Raw genomic sequence first — 11,093 nt, 5'->3', positions numbered from 1 at the left:
TGCTCACCCGCACAGCCGCCGCGGCGAGCGCACGCAGGAAGAGAAAGGGCTGCCGCAAGGCCTGCTGGGAAGCAGCCGGGGGGAACCCGGCACGGGGCGGACCGGGGCTCCCCAGCGTCCGGTCGGAAACAGGAACCGCTGCAAGAGAGCGGCCGCTGGCAGCGCGGGCCGGGCTCCTCCTCGCAGCGGAAACGCTGCGCGTGCGGGGCTGGCTGAGCTGCCTCCAAGACGTGCGTCTGCTGAGCGCTGGGGGAGGGGCGGGGAATGCTGCTGTCCCCGGCCCCAGGCGGGGAGTATGGGGTAGAGGGAGGTCGCGGCTCTACTGCTCTAAGGTGCTGGGGCCACTGACACGCGTCCCCCCGGCTCTGTGGCTAGCAGCCTTGCGCTGTCCGGCGAGCCCAGTCTCCCGCGGCCGATTTCCTGCACAGGCTCCTCTCCTGCCCCCTTCCCAGCATGCGACCATCGTGGTTCAGCGCCTCGTTCCCCCAGTGGTGGCAGTCCGGGCTCGGGTCCCGTCCTGCCGAGCGCCCCGACGTTGGGTCCGGGAAACATTCAGTGCCTTTCTGCAGGGCGTCGCCTCAAAGGCTTGTGATCCTGTCTGTCTGCCTTCCCAAGCGTCCAGCTTTCATAGCTCTAGGGTATGACTAGCCCCGTCGATGCTTTTATCACCTTGTTGGTGTGTTAGCAATTTGCCTCCTCATCCACATTGCCCCAAATTGTTTAGCATCGTGCCAGCTTTCATTGTGCATTTATTTACTTATCTTCCACTAAGACTGCAGCCAAGAGCATACACAGTGAGTTGCTCCTAGGGCTGTTATGTCAGCTGCTTTTTTCTGCAGTTGTGGTCATCAGCTAAGACCCCCACAACGCTCAGTGAAACGACGATCCCTCGGGCCGTCCAGAGACCTTGGTCTCCAGCAGCCGGCGGGGCCCGGGGGCAGCAGCGTGGTCATGGCCCGCCCTGCCCTGTCCGCCCGGCGAAAGCGCATCCTCCGGTCCTGCTCCTCCCCGCAGCGCCTCCCCCCACAAGGCACCGCTCCGCTCGCCACCCTCTCCCGCAAGGCACCGCTGCGCCTCCTCGCGCCCCCGCGACGCGCTTCCGGCGCCCTCCCCCTTCCCTGCGCCCCCACAGTGCCGCGCTCCTGCGCTCGGTGCCTGCGGCTGGGACATGGCGGACACAATGAACCCCTCTCCAGGCCGCGCTAGGTGGTTCTTCCCCCGCCGCCGGCCCGGGGCCCGTCCCGGCCTCCTCTAGCTCCCAGGAGTCCCGCGGAGCCGCCGCTGGGCCCTGCCCGCCCCGGCCGCTCCCCTCCGCGCGCGGCAGCGGGATGAAGCTGACGGACAACGTGCTGCGGAGCTTCCGCGTGGCCAAGGTCTTCCGTGAGAACTCGGACAAGATCAACTGCTTCGACTTCAGCCCCAATGGCGAGACCGTCATCTCCAGCAGTGACGACGACTCCATCGTGCTCTATGACTGCCAGGAGGGCAAGTGAGTGCCGGGGTGTGGAGGGGGAGGCGCAGGTAGCTCCGCGGCAGGGTGGCATTGCTGTGGGAGGCCGGGTGTGAAGGGCTCTGGGCCGGGGCACTTCAGAGCCCCCCGATGCACTCTGGGAACTGATGGAGTTGAGCTCACGGTGCTGGTGGCACTGTGGGGAGCGATAATAACCACACCGGATCATTTCTGATGTCGGGAGGATGGGGGAGGGTGGTAGGAAGGGATGCAGCCTATGATGGTTTTCCCGAGTATGGCTGGATGGTGTTGGTATCATAAGCACAGACATCTGTGAGCTGCCTTGCTAAGTGTTTTCAGCTAAAGACTGATGTGCAAGGGTGGTAGGCGGGAGGAAGATACCTGGATCCAGGGAGGCTTTCTCAATGCTGCTGCCACTGGTCAGGCTTTTTCTGAAGCAGTTGTTAGGTGATACTGACCTGCTTTCCAGTTTAGCTGCTGCCTGTAGGATTGTGAACAGTGAGAGAGAAGCTGACTATAGAGAGGCCTGGTGGTTTTGCTCTGCACCATCTATATAGCTGCAAGCTATATTTGAAAGCATTGAAGTTGTCCGACTGCTCTATAGTACCTACTCTTCTATAGAATAAATTCAGTAATCAAAAAAAGGGGATAATAAGACTTGTAAGTAGAGGTGCAGTACCAAAATACTTTTGGTATTTATTAGATTCTGCCAGGGGATGGTTCCAAAGTTCTGTCTAGACTGCAGCCTTTTTTGTTGTTTTTTTTACTCTGGCTAGTGGATCTGCAACTGTGGTGATTTAGAAAAGCTAAACTTAGTATTGTGAATGTAGATGGGAACATATCTTCCAGATATGAAGCAAAATGTGATCTTTGCAACCACAAGGATTAAATAAATAAATGACCAAAGCATTTAAATTTGAAGGTGGCTTGGAGGGCCAACGTGAAAACATCACATGCATATGATGAATAAAACCAAAACGGTCTATACCCTTGGAGGGTAAAGAAATGAGGGGACAGTAAAAGCAGAGAGAAAAAGATCTGGGGCTGTGCAATGAAATGTTATCTCAGCTGCTTAGGCAGAGGTGGGGTACACAACCAGTATAATTGTCTGACAGGAAAACATGGTAGCTTTATGCACTCTTATTCTTTCAAGCAAATTTAAATTAAATATTACTGTTGCTATGGTAGAAAGGCAGTTTTCCACTTTCTGCGTGTTCTGTTTTTCTCTCTTCTGTATGCATTTGATTCAATTTATGTTTAGTTTGCCTTGTTCAAATTACAAAAGTAATGTTACTGTCACCACTTATCTGAGAGAGTACACCTGAATTAAGACCATAACTTTTAAAAATTTTAACTTAAATTGCAGCACAGTATGTATAGATGGGTATTTCCAAAGGCAGCCCACATTTGCTTCAAATGCATCAACAAGATTTTTACTTACCTAATATTTTGGGATTTAATAGAAAAAATTGAAAATGCTTTTCAAACCAGTCATAACATTTTTTGAGACTCAGAATAGCAGGCTCAAGGTTGTAGATAATGGATTGTTAGACATCTGGATTAGCCTGTCTAAATTTCGGTTTATGAGAGAATAACCATCATTAATTGCTATAACAACTAAATTCAGGCTAGCTGGTTTCAGCTGGGCTTTTATTTCTAATTTAATGACTTCTGAAAATGTCTTTTATTCCTTGTGTTAATACTGCTGACTTCAGTATACTGCAACAGAGGCCACAGTATTTCCCATGATAAAGAAATCTGATATTCATTGACTCTTGCTCAGGCATGAGCTTGCCAGTAAGCCAGCTCTGTATTCATTTTCCCTAGGAGACATTGTGGTGATAGAGTGATAGAAAATTAAGGTTGGAAGGGACCTCAGGAGGTCGTCTAGTTTAACCCTCTGCTTAAACAAGGACCTTCCCCAACTTAGATCCATAGAAGTAGGGTCGAAAGGGACCTTGTAGATCATCAAGTCTGACCCCCTGTCCCGGGCAGGAGAGAAAACCGAGCTCAAATGACCCCAGCCAGGTAGATGTCAAACCTCCTCTTAAAGACCCCCAGAGTACGAGCCATCACCACTTCCCTTGGAAGTTGGTTCCAGATCCTAGCCGCCCTGACTGTGAAGTAGTGCCTTCAGATGTCTAGTCTAAACCTACTCTATAACAATTTGTGGCCATTATTCCTTGTTACCCCGGGGGGCACTAGGGGGAACAGGGTCTCTCCCAAACCCTGCTGTTCCCCCCTAGTGAGTTTATAGATGGCCACCAGGTCCCCCCTCAGCCTTCTCTTGCGAAGGCTGAACAGGTTAAGGTCTCGTAGCCTCTCTTCATAGGATCTGCCCTGCTGTCCCTGGATCATGTGAGTGGCCCTCCTCTGGACCCTCTCAATGCTGTCCACATCCCTTCTGAAGTGCAGCGCCCAGAACTCGAGCTGCGGCCTGACCAGTGTCGCATAGATGGGGAGGATCACCTCCTTGGCCCTGCTTGAGATGCACCTGCGGATGCACGACAAGGTATGGTTAGCTGACCGTGACCTTGCATAGTCGGCCCGTGTTCATCTTGGAGTCATTACTGACTCCAAGATCTCTTTCTGCCACCCTGCTCTCGAGAAGGGAGTTTCCCAGCTTATAAGTGTGCTGCTGGTTCCTACTGCCCAAGTGCAGCACCCTGCACTTGTCAGTATTGAAATGCATCCTATTTTCATTAGCCCACCCCTGTAACCTGTCCAGGTCCTGCTGTAATCTGTCCTTCCCTACTAGCGTGCCCACCTCACCCCAAATCTTGGTATCATCAGCAAATTTAAGCAGGCTGCTTTTTCCCCGTCATCCAAGTCACTAATAAAGAAATTGAACGGTGCAGGCCCAAGGACCAAGCCCTGGGGGGACTCCACTGCCCACTTCCCTCCAGGTCAAAAAAGACCCCATCCACCACCACCCTCTGAGTACGACCCTTAAGCCAATTTGCAATCCATCTGACTGTGTAGGCATCAATGCCACAGTCACCTAGTTTTTTGATGAGAATGTGGTGGGAGACTGTGTCAAAGGCCTTGCTGAAGTCCAGAAGGGCTACATCCACCACGACACCTGCGTCCAATGCTTTTGTGACCTGATCGTAGAAGGCTATCAGGTTGGTCTGACAGGAACTGCCCCTAATGAAACCGTGTTGGTTGCCCTTGAACATCATCCCTGCTACTGGCCCATCACAGATGTGCTCCTTGATGATCTTCTTAAAGAGTTTCCCCAGGATTGAAGTAAGACTAATGGGTCTGTAGTTGCCCGGGTCCTCCCTCTTCCCTTTTTTGAAGATGGGGACCACATTGACTTTCTTCCAGTCATCTGGCACCTGGCCAGAGCACCACGAGTGCTCGTAAAGCCGTGCCAGGGCCCCCACAATAACCCCTGCCAAGTCCCTCAACACCCTGGGGTGGAGAGCATCTGGACCTGCTGATTTGAACATGTCCAGCCCCTCCAGAAGCTCTCTAACTATATCATCTTAGCCAAGGCTTTGTCTAGTTCAGTCTTAAAAATCTTCAAAGATGGAGATTCCACCACCTTGCTGGGTAACCTGTTCCAGTGCTTTACTACCCTCCTAGTGAGAGAGTTTTTCCTGATACCTAACTTAAACTTTCCTTTCTGCAGCTTGAGGCCATTGCTCCTTGTTTTGTCATCTGCCCTTTGGAACCACCCTTCAGGTAGTTGAAGGCTGCTATTAAGTCCTTTTCCAGACTAAATAAGCCCAGTTCCCTCAGCTTCTCCTTAGAAGTCATATGTCCCAGCCCCTGAACCATTTTTGCTGCATTTTGTTGGACTCTCTCTAAGTTGTCTCTGAAGTCTCATATATTGTAGCTGTTTTTTTGTTTGGATCAAGAATAAGGCTGGTTTCAGCTTTAAAACTGAAATTGTTTAGTGACCAAATGTTCTTTAAAAAAAGAAAAAAAAGGCATCAGCTTTTTCAGTCTTCTTGTTTAGTAGTAATAGTAACCAAGCAGTGTGGTAAAGACCTATGTCTTCTGTCTTGATGTGTTTTGCATGAGCTACAAAATGGTTACTTTCATCTAGTGAATTAATTTTAAATGCGGTATACCAGCTTATGAAGGATGCCTTAATCAAATTCTTATGCTCTCTGCAAATTCCACAAAATACTTAAACTTCCTGAAGTGAAGCCCAAAAATACCTTTTACCTTTCCTTTCATTCTGGAAAGTGTCTTCAGGTTTCCTTTTTACTATTCTTTATCATATGCTACTGTACCATATTTTCTGCACTTGGCCATGGGCCTTCAATATCACTTTCTTGAAATTCAGGCCACTTGTTTTTAACCCAGAAATCTCAACAGGATATGAACCAAGCATTTTTTAAATAGTCTGTATGTGTAACTTCACTTCCATTGTACAACACCATTTGTATTAAAGGATTAATTTGCAAATTAATTGCGTGATCAGTCAGCAACAGCAAATTCTGATAGCAAAAGTAACAATATTCTAGAGGAAAAATATGCCTCTTAAAACAATTCAAATTTCACAAGTGCATGCCTAGTGAGGAAGGTTTAAGCTGGGTTTGCTGGGAGATGAAGACCAAAGCTCTGGAATTAGTGGGGAAGTGGGTGACTTGGAGGAAGAGCAAGCAAGAGCGGGCATAGGGGAAGTGTTCTCATATTTCCTGAGAAATCGGGGCAGTCGACCTCAGGTGTCTGTACATAAACACATGGAGCCTGGGAAACAAGCAGGAAGAATTGGAAGTCCTTGCACAGTTGTGGAACTATGACATGACTGGGATAACAGAGACTTGGTGGGAGCTCATGACTGGAGCACTGTCATGGATGGGTACAAACTGTTTAGGAAGGGGCAGGCAGGGGAGAAGAAGAGGAGTTGTTCTTTATGTAAAAGAGCCATATGATTGCTCAGGGCTCCCGTATGAAACTGGAGAGAGGCCTGTTGAAAGTCTGTGGGTTAAGGTTAGAGGCGAGAGCAGCAAGGGTAATGTTGTGGAGTGTGTCTTCTACAGACCACCAGACCAGGAGGAAGTGGTAGATGAGGCTTTCTTCAAACAGTTAGCAGAAGTTTCTCGATCACAGGCCCTGATTCTCATGGGGAACTTCAATCACCCTTACATCTGCTGGGAGGGCAATACAGCAGTGCGCAGGCAATCCTAGAGATATGAAAGCCTGGGAAAAAAACCCAGAAAAAATCGGGGAAAAAAACACTTTTTTTCTGTTTTTTCGGAGGACTTTTTTTTGTTTTGAAAAATGGAAAAAAACCTCTTATGAAATATTTAATTTTAGAATGATGAATAAAATGTTTAAGACAAGGTATTAATATATTGCTACCCTTTACTCCCCAAAAATGTTTTCTAATAACGATGTAATTAGATTTTTGTTACAAACAGAGCTACAAGCTGCTGAACTCTAAGGAATCTAGCATCTCTTAGTTTTTGCCAGTTATAAGAAGCAGGCAAAAATTAAAGTTGAAAATAGAAGAAACCATTGACACTATCGTAAAACAAAGAAAGTTATATGTTCTGGACTTGTTCTCCTCCACAGTGCCAAACAGATACAGAATGCACTCATTTTTAGAAAAAGAGCTGAGGGGGAAACCCCCCCCCCTAAGACTCATGGAATACAAATTTTGCTACATGAAATGAGCTATCACTATCAACAGTTTCTGCTTCTTTTGATCCTTCATTATTATCATCTTCATGGACTTCTGAAAACTGAAGGTTTGCCTGGATTGAGACCAGCTTCTCTACTATTTTACACGTTAGTTTATTTCTTGATTTGTTGTGAGAATTTCCAAACAGACCAGTTTCTTCCACATACTGCAGAAGACCAAGGAATCTGAAGCAGATGAGAAGCAAGAGTCGTCAGAGGCTGTGTCATGCAAAGGCCTTGCCACCATGTTGCAGGAGGAACATGCTTGTCAGTCCCCGACTGCATTCCTGGACCAAATACCTGAAGATGTTCTGTATTCTGCAACATTTGAAAGTACTTTTCCAACATATAGTCCTAAGTGTTGCTTGTTTTGTAATCCAGTTCAAATGCAGTAGCAGTGCTATTGTCACTAACATTTCTGCCTTTGAAACTTGTATCCAAGAGATTTGCAACAGCATAAATTGATTGGCAACAAAATTCTTCCTATCTGTTAATGAAGTCTTTCACTTTTCTTTCTTCTGTACTTGCAAGCAGCGATCCACTTAGATAAAAATCAACTGTTTTTGAGAATCTGGGCCATCTGGTAAGGAATATCCAGCAGAAGTACACTGATTCAGATGCAGCGATTGCTGAAGAAATCGGCTTTAGAATTTTCAGGGGGGTTTGCATCTGAACCCAGAGGACATCCTCATCAAGTACAGTGTTCCTTACGCTTCTGGGTACTTTAAGATCCTCAGTGATTACTGTTTCTTGAAGAGCTTCTTTGTTATTAGTAAATTTTCAAATGAGATTACCACTCCACCCCATCTAGTTTTACTACAGAGTTTGAATGTCACTATTTTATTCTTTACATTCTTTTCTTCCCGCTTCTTCTTAAAGATTGGAGCTACAATATGAGTAGTTTTTACATGATTTATAACTTCTTTTGCTCTTCTATAGATCTTTTGCAGTTTCGAACTTCACAATACAAATACGAAGCAAGTTTATCCCATGGGATGCATGTCCTATTGCAGTAGTATGTGGATATTTATCTATTATGATCTCCCGTGTTGCTTTCATATTACTTGCATTGTCAGTCAGCAAAGCAAATACTTTACCACTCCCAATCTTCTGTAGGACATCACATATTTTACTACCGACATACTCTGCAGTGTGCCTGTTCTCTCCTGTTTCAATGGTTCTGTAAAAAACTGGTTGAGGTGTTATCACAAAGTTTATGATTCTTTCTCCTTTGTTGATTTTTTTCCTTGCACAGTGTCGCTGGTAGGTGTTGTAAGGCTTTGGTCCTTTTCTGGTCGGTGCCTTGTTCCTTAGCAACGTCAGGGTAAAACTGCACCCTGGGGCCACCTAGATGGTTTTGGGCACTGCCCCTACTCACCTGCCATGTCTTCGTTGATTGATGGGAAGGCAGTTCCCTGTTGGTGGTCCCAAAAGGGGCCTTGACCCTGATCTTTCTTCGTGGGGCTCCAAACCTCCCCTTTACCCCATCGTTGCCACATCCACGGCCTGGGAAGATACTGTTCCCTATAGTCTCGGAATGATCTCTTCTCATCCACGTTACCCGCCTTGACCTGGGTTGGGTCCTTCCGGCTGTCAGTCTCTCCCGAGTCGATTCCTGGTCTCTGGATCAACTTTTGGACAAACTAAACCTGCCCTGGCCTGGGGTAACAGTAACTTAGGATAATTCTTAATTGAAAAAGGTGTTCGGCGTCTGCTGACGGGCGCTTAGGATTCTGACTCCCAGGACCCCCCTGACCCCTTGGATGGAAGAAGGAATCCGTCCGTCTCTGTGTTTTTTCCCAGGGCCCCCCTGACTAGGAGCTAATCACTCCTGGTCCCACCACCTGGTGGTACTTGCCACTTCCCTGTAGGGCTCCTATGCAGCTGCTGCCTGTTCCTCCCTCTTCACCAGGCTGCCCATGGGGCTTAGCCATCACTCATTACCTCTCCCCGCTGCAGTACCTGAATTCTCTGATGCAGTTGTGGCTCTGCTTGGACTGCTAATGGAGAACCGCTTCTCCCTGCTGCAGTTCTCCAGTGATCCTTGGCTCCCAGAGCCCGGACTCCTTGCTCTGTCGGCCAGGTTTCCCCAGCAGATGCTTGGGCTTCCTTTCCCGTTCTCGGGGCCTCTGCCACCTGCGTCTCCCGGCTGGTATGCCACGCCTCTCCCTCTGAGCCTCTCCCTAAGCTGATTCCTTTTCCAGCTGCTCTTTGAGCAGCCTGTGCTCCTCCAAGGCCCTGTCTCTGGGGCTCACCGATTCGCAGGTTTAGGCAGCTCCGGAACTGCCGAGCCTGCATTGGCATTTCCCTGCAGCTGCCGCTTGTCTCCTTCCCTGTGGTAAGTATTGGGGCTCATCGGGAGCGGTCCGGGGCCATGTTAGGGGGGCTTTTGCCTTCCTCTCACACACAGATTGCATTACACATTCATATTCTGACTCTAAAAGAGGCTTGCTCAAAGAATGTCTGCTGGGCAAACAGTATGATGGTCTTAGTAATATAAAAGCTTCTTGCCAGCATGCATTTTCAGTTATTGACAATGGTGTCCCAGAAGAATATATTGCTCTTGCAAGAGCTTGGTCAATTTTTTCCTAATCTTGTCTACAAATGAAGCTATTGAGTGTCTTTTATATACAGTTGATTGCAATATTTGGTTACTTGAGGATGTTGATTGGGCAACCCTTTGAGATGCTGATGGTTATAGAAGAAGAAACAGCAGCAGTAGGACTTCTGGATTGAGAATGTTGGAAAGAGCTACTTGCACTTTAATCATCATGATCTACCCTCCTTCTCACTTAGACCCATGAAGGATTTTTTTAATGTCTGCAGGACACTTCTTAAATGCAAGAATGTGTTTGGTCATCTTAATAGCATTTGGAAATGCATATTTCATTTGACAGTATTTGCAAATCACATTTTTTTTCTCTCAGAATATCTTGCAGTGTGGAAATGCTTCCATATGCTAAAAGTTGGTCGCACCATTTTGCTGAGGTGAAAAAAAACAAAAATGTAATTTAGTGGCTAGCTTGCATATATAAACACTAAGCTATGGCATGTACAAATTTAGTAATTTAGACAGGAGCAGATCCACCAGCCTCTAGATTAAAAGTCAACAATAGAGGAAGTCCACAAGCAAAGAAGGCACTGAATCCTTCTTCGTTCTCTTGTGAAAATGGCAGTGTCCCCTTGGGGGAAGAAATGCATCTTGCATTTGAGACGTGCTGTACTGCTTGTCCTCAGTGTACAGGAATTGTAATGATCTGATACTGTATATCAGGGGTAGGTAACGTTTTTTGGCCAGAGTGCCAAAAAACACCACAATGCCTACCTTGGAAGATGCCGGAGTGCTGGCATGGCAGAAAAACAAAATGAGGGCAAGGGGTACATGGTAGGATGCCCTGCTTGTGCCCCTTGCCCCTGCCCTACAGCCCAGGCTCTGTGGCTGTCAGCAGCTACCCCAGCTCTGAGTAGCTGCTGGAGCCTGGGCTGCTCCCAGCAGGGCTTACAGCATCCCAGCTGCCTGCTGGGAGCAGCCAGCAGCCCCCGAGAGCGGGGGCCGGCTACAGCCGGGAGGCTCCAAACAGCTGTGCCGGGCTCCGGCATCAGCTCCACACGGGCGCGTGCACCCTCGTGTGGGAGTGGGCGGTGGAGGAGGGGCCTGAGGCAGCGCAGCCCCAGTCTCTCCCCTGCTCCCGGCACGGAGGTGATGGTAGGTTTCCAGAGCCCGGTGCAGATGTTTGTAGCCAGCCCGGGCTCTGGGCAGCTGCAGCAAGCAGCGGGTGGGCTGCAAACAGCTGCGCTGGGCTGCACAGCTCCGGCATCAGCTCCGTGCTGGCGGTGACTACGTGCACACCTTGGGGCGGGCAGCACTGCTGCACTTCAGGAGGGATGTGGACAGCATCATAGATTTCATAGACATTAGGGCTGGAAGGGACCTCGAAAGATCAAGTCCAGCCCCCCGCCTGAAGGGCAGGAAGCCAAC

The 11,093-nt window shown here is 48.4% G+C and overlaps 1 protein-coding gene across 3 annotated transcripts in view; it reads left to right on the top strand.

Moving 5' to 3' along the window:
* The first annotated feature begins 1,191 nt into the window (after nucleotides 1–1,191).
* Nucleotides 1,192–11,093, top strand: part of WDR82 (WD repeat domain 82) — a 65,613-nt gene continuing 55,711 nt past the window's right edge. For all 3 annotated transcript variants that reach the window (XM_006028268.3, XM_025209649.1, XM_025209650.1), the window contains exon 1: nucleotides 1,192–1,489. In XM_006028268.3, coding sequence (XP_006028330.1) covers nucleotides 1,329–1,489 — 161 coding nt within the window. In that variant the 5' untranslated portion in view covers nucleotides 1,192–1,328. The remainder of the gene's footprint in view (nucleotides 1,490–11,093) is intronic.

The sequence above is a fragment of the Alligator sinensis genome, unplaced genomic scaffold (assembly GCF_000455745.1).
Source record: "Alligator sinensis unplaced genomic scaffold, ASM45574v1 scaffold487_1, whole genome shotgun sequence".
NCBI lineage: Eukaryota > Metazoa > Chordata > Crocodylia > Alligatoridae > Alligator > Alligator sinensis.
The sequence above is the reverse complement of the archived record's forward strand: the minus strand, read 5'-3'. Positions and strand labels throughout refer to the sequence as shown.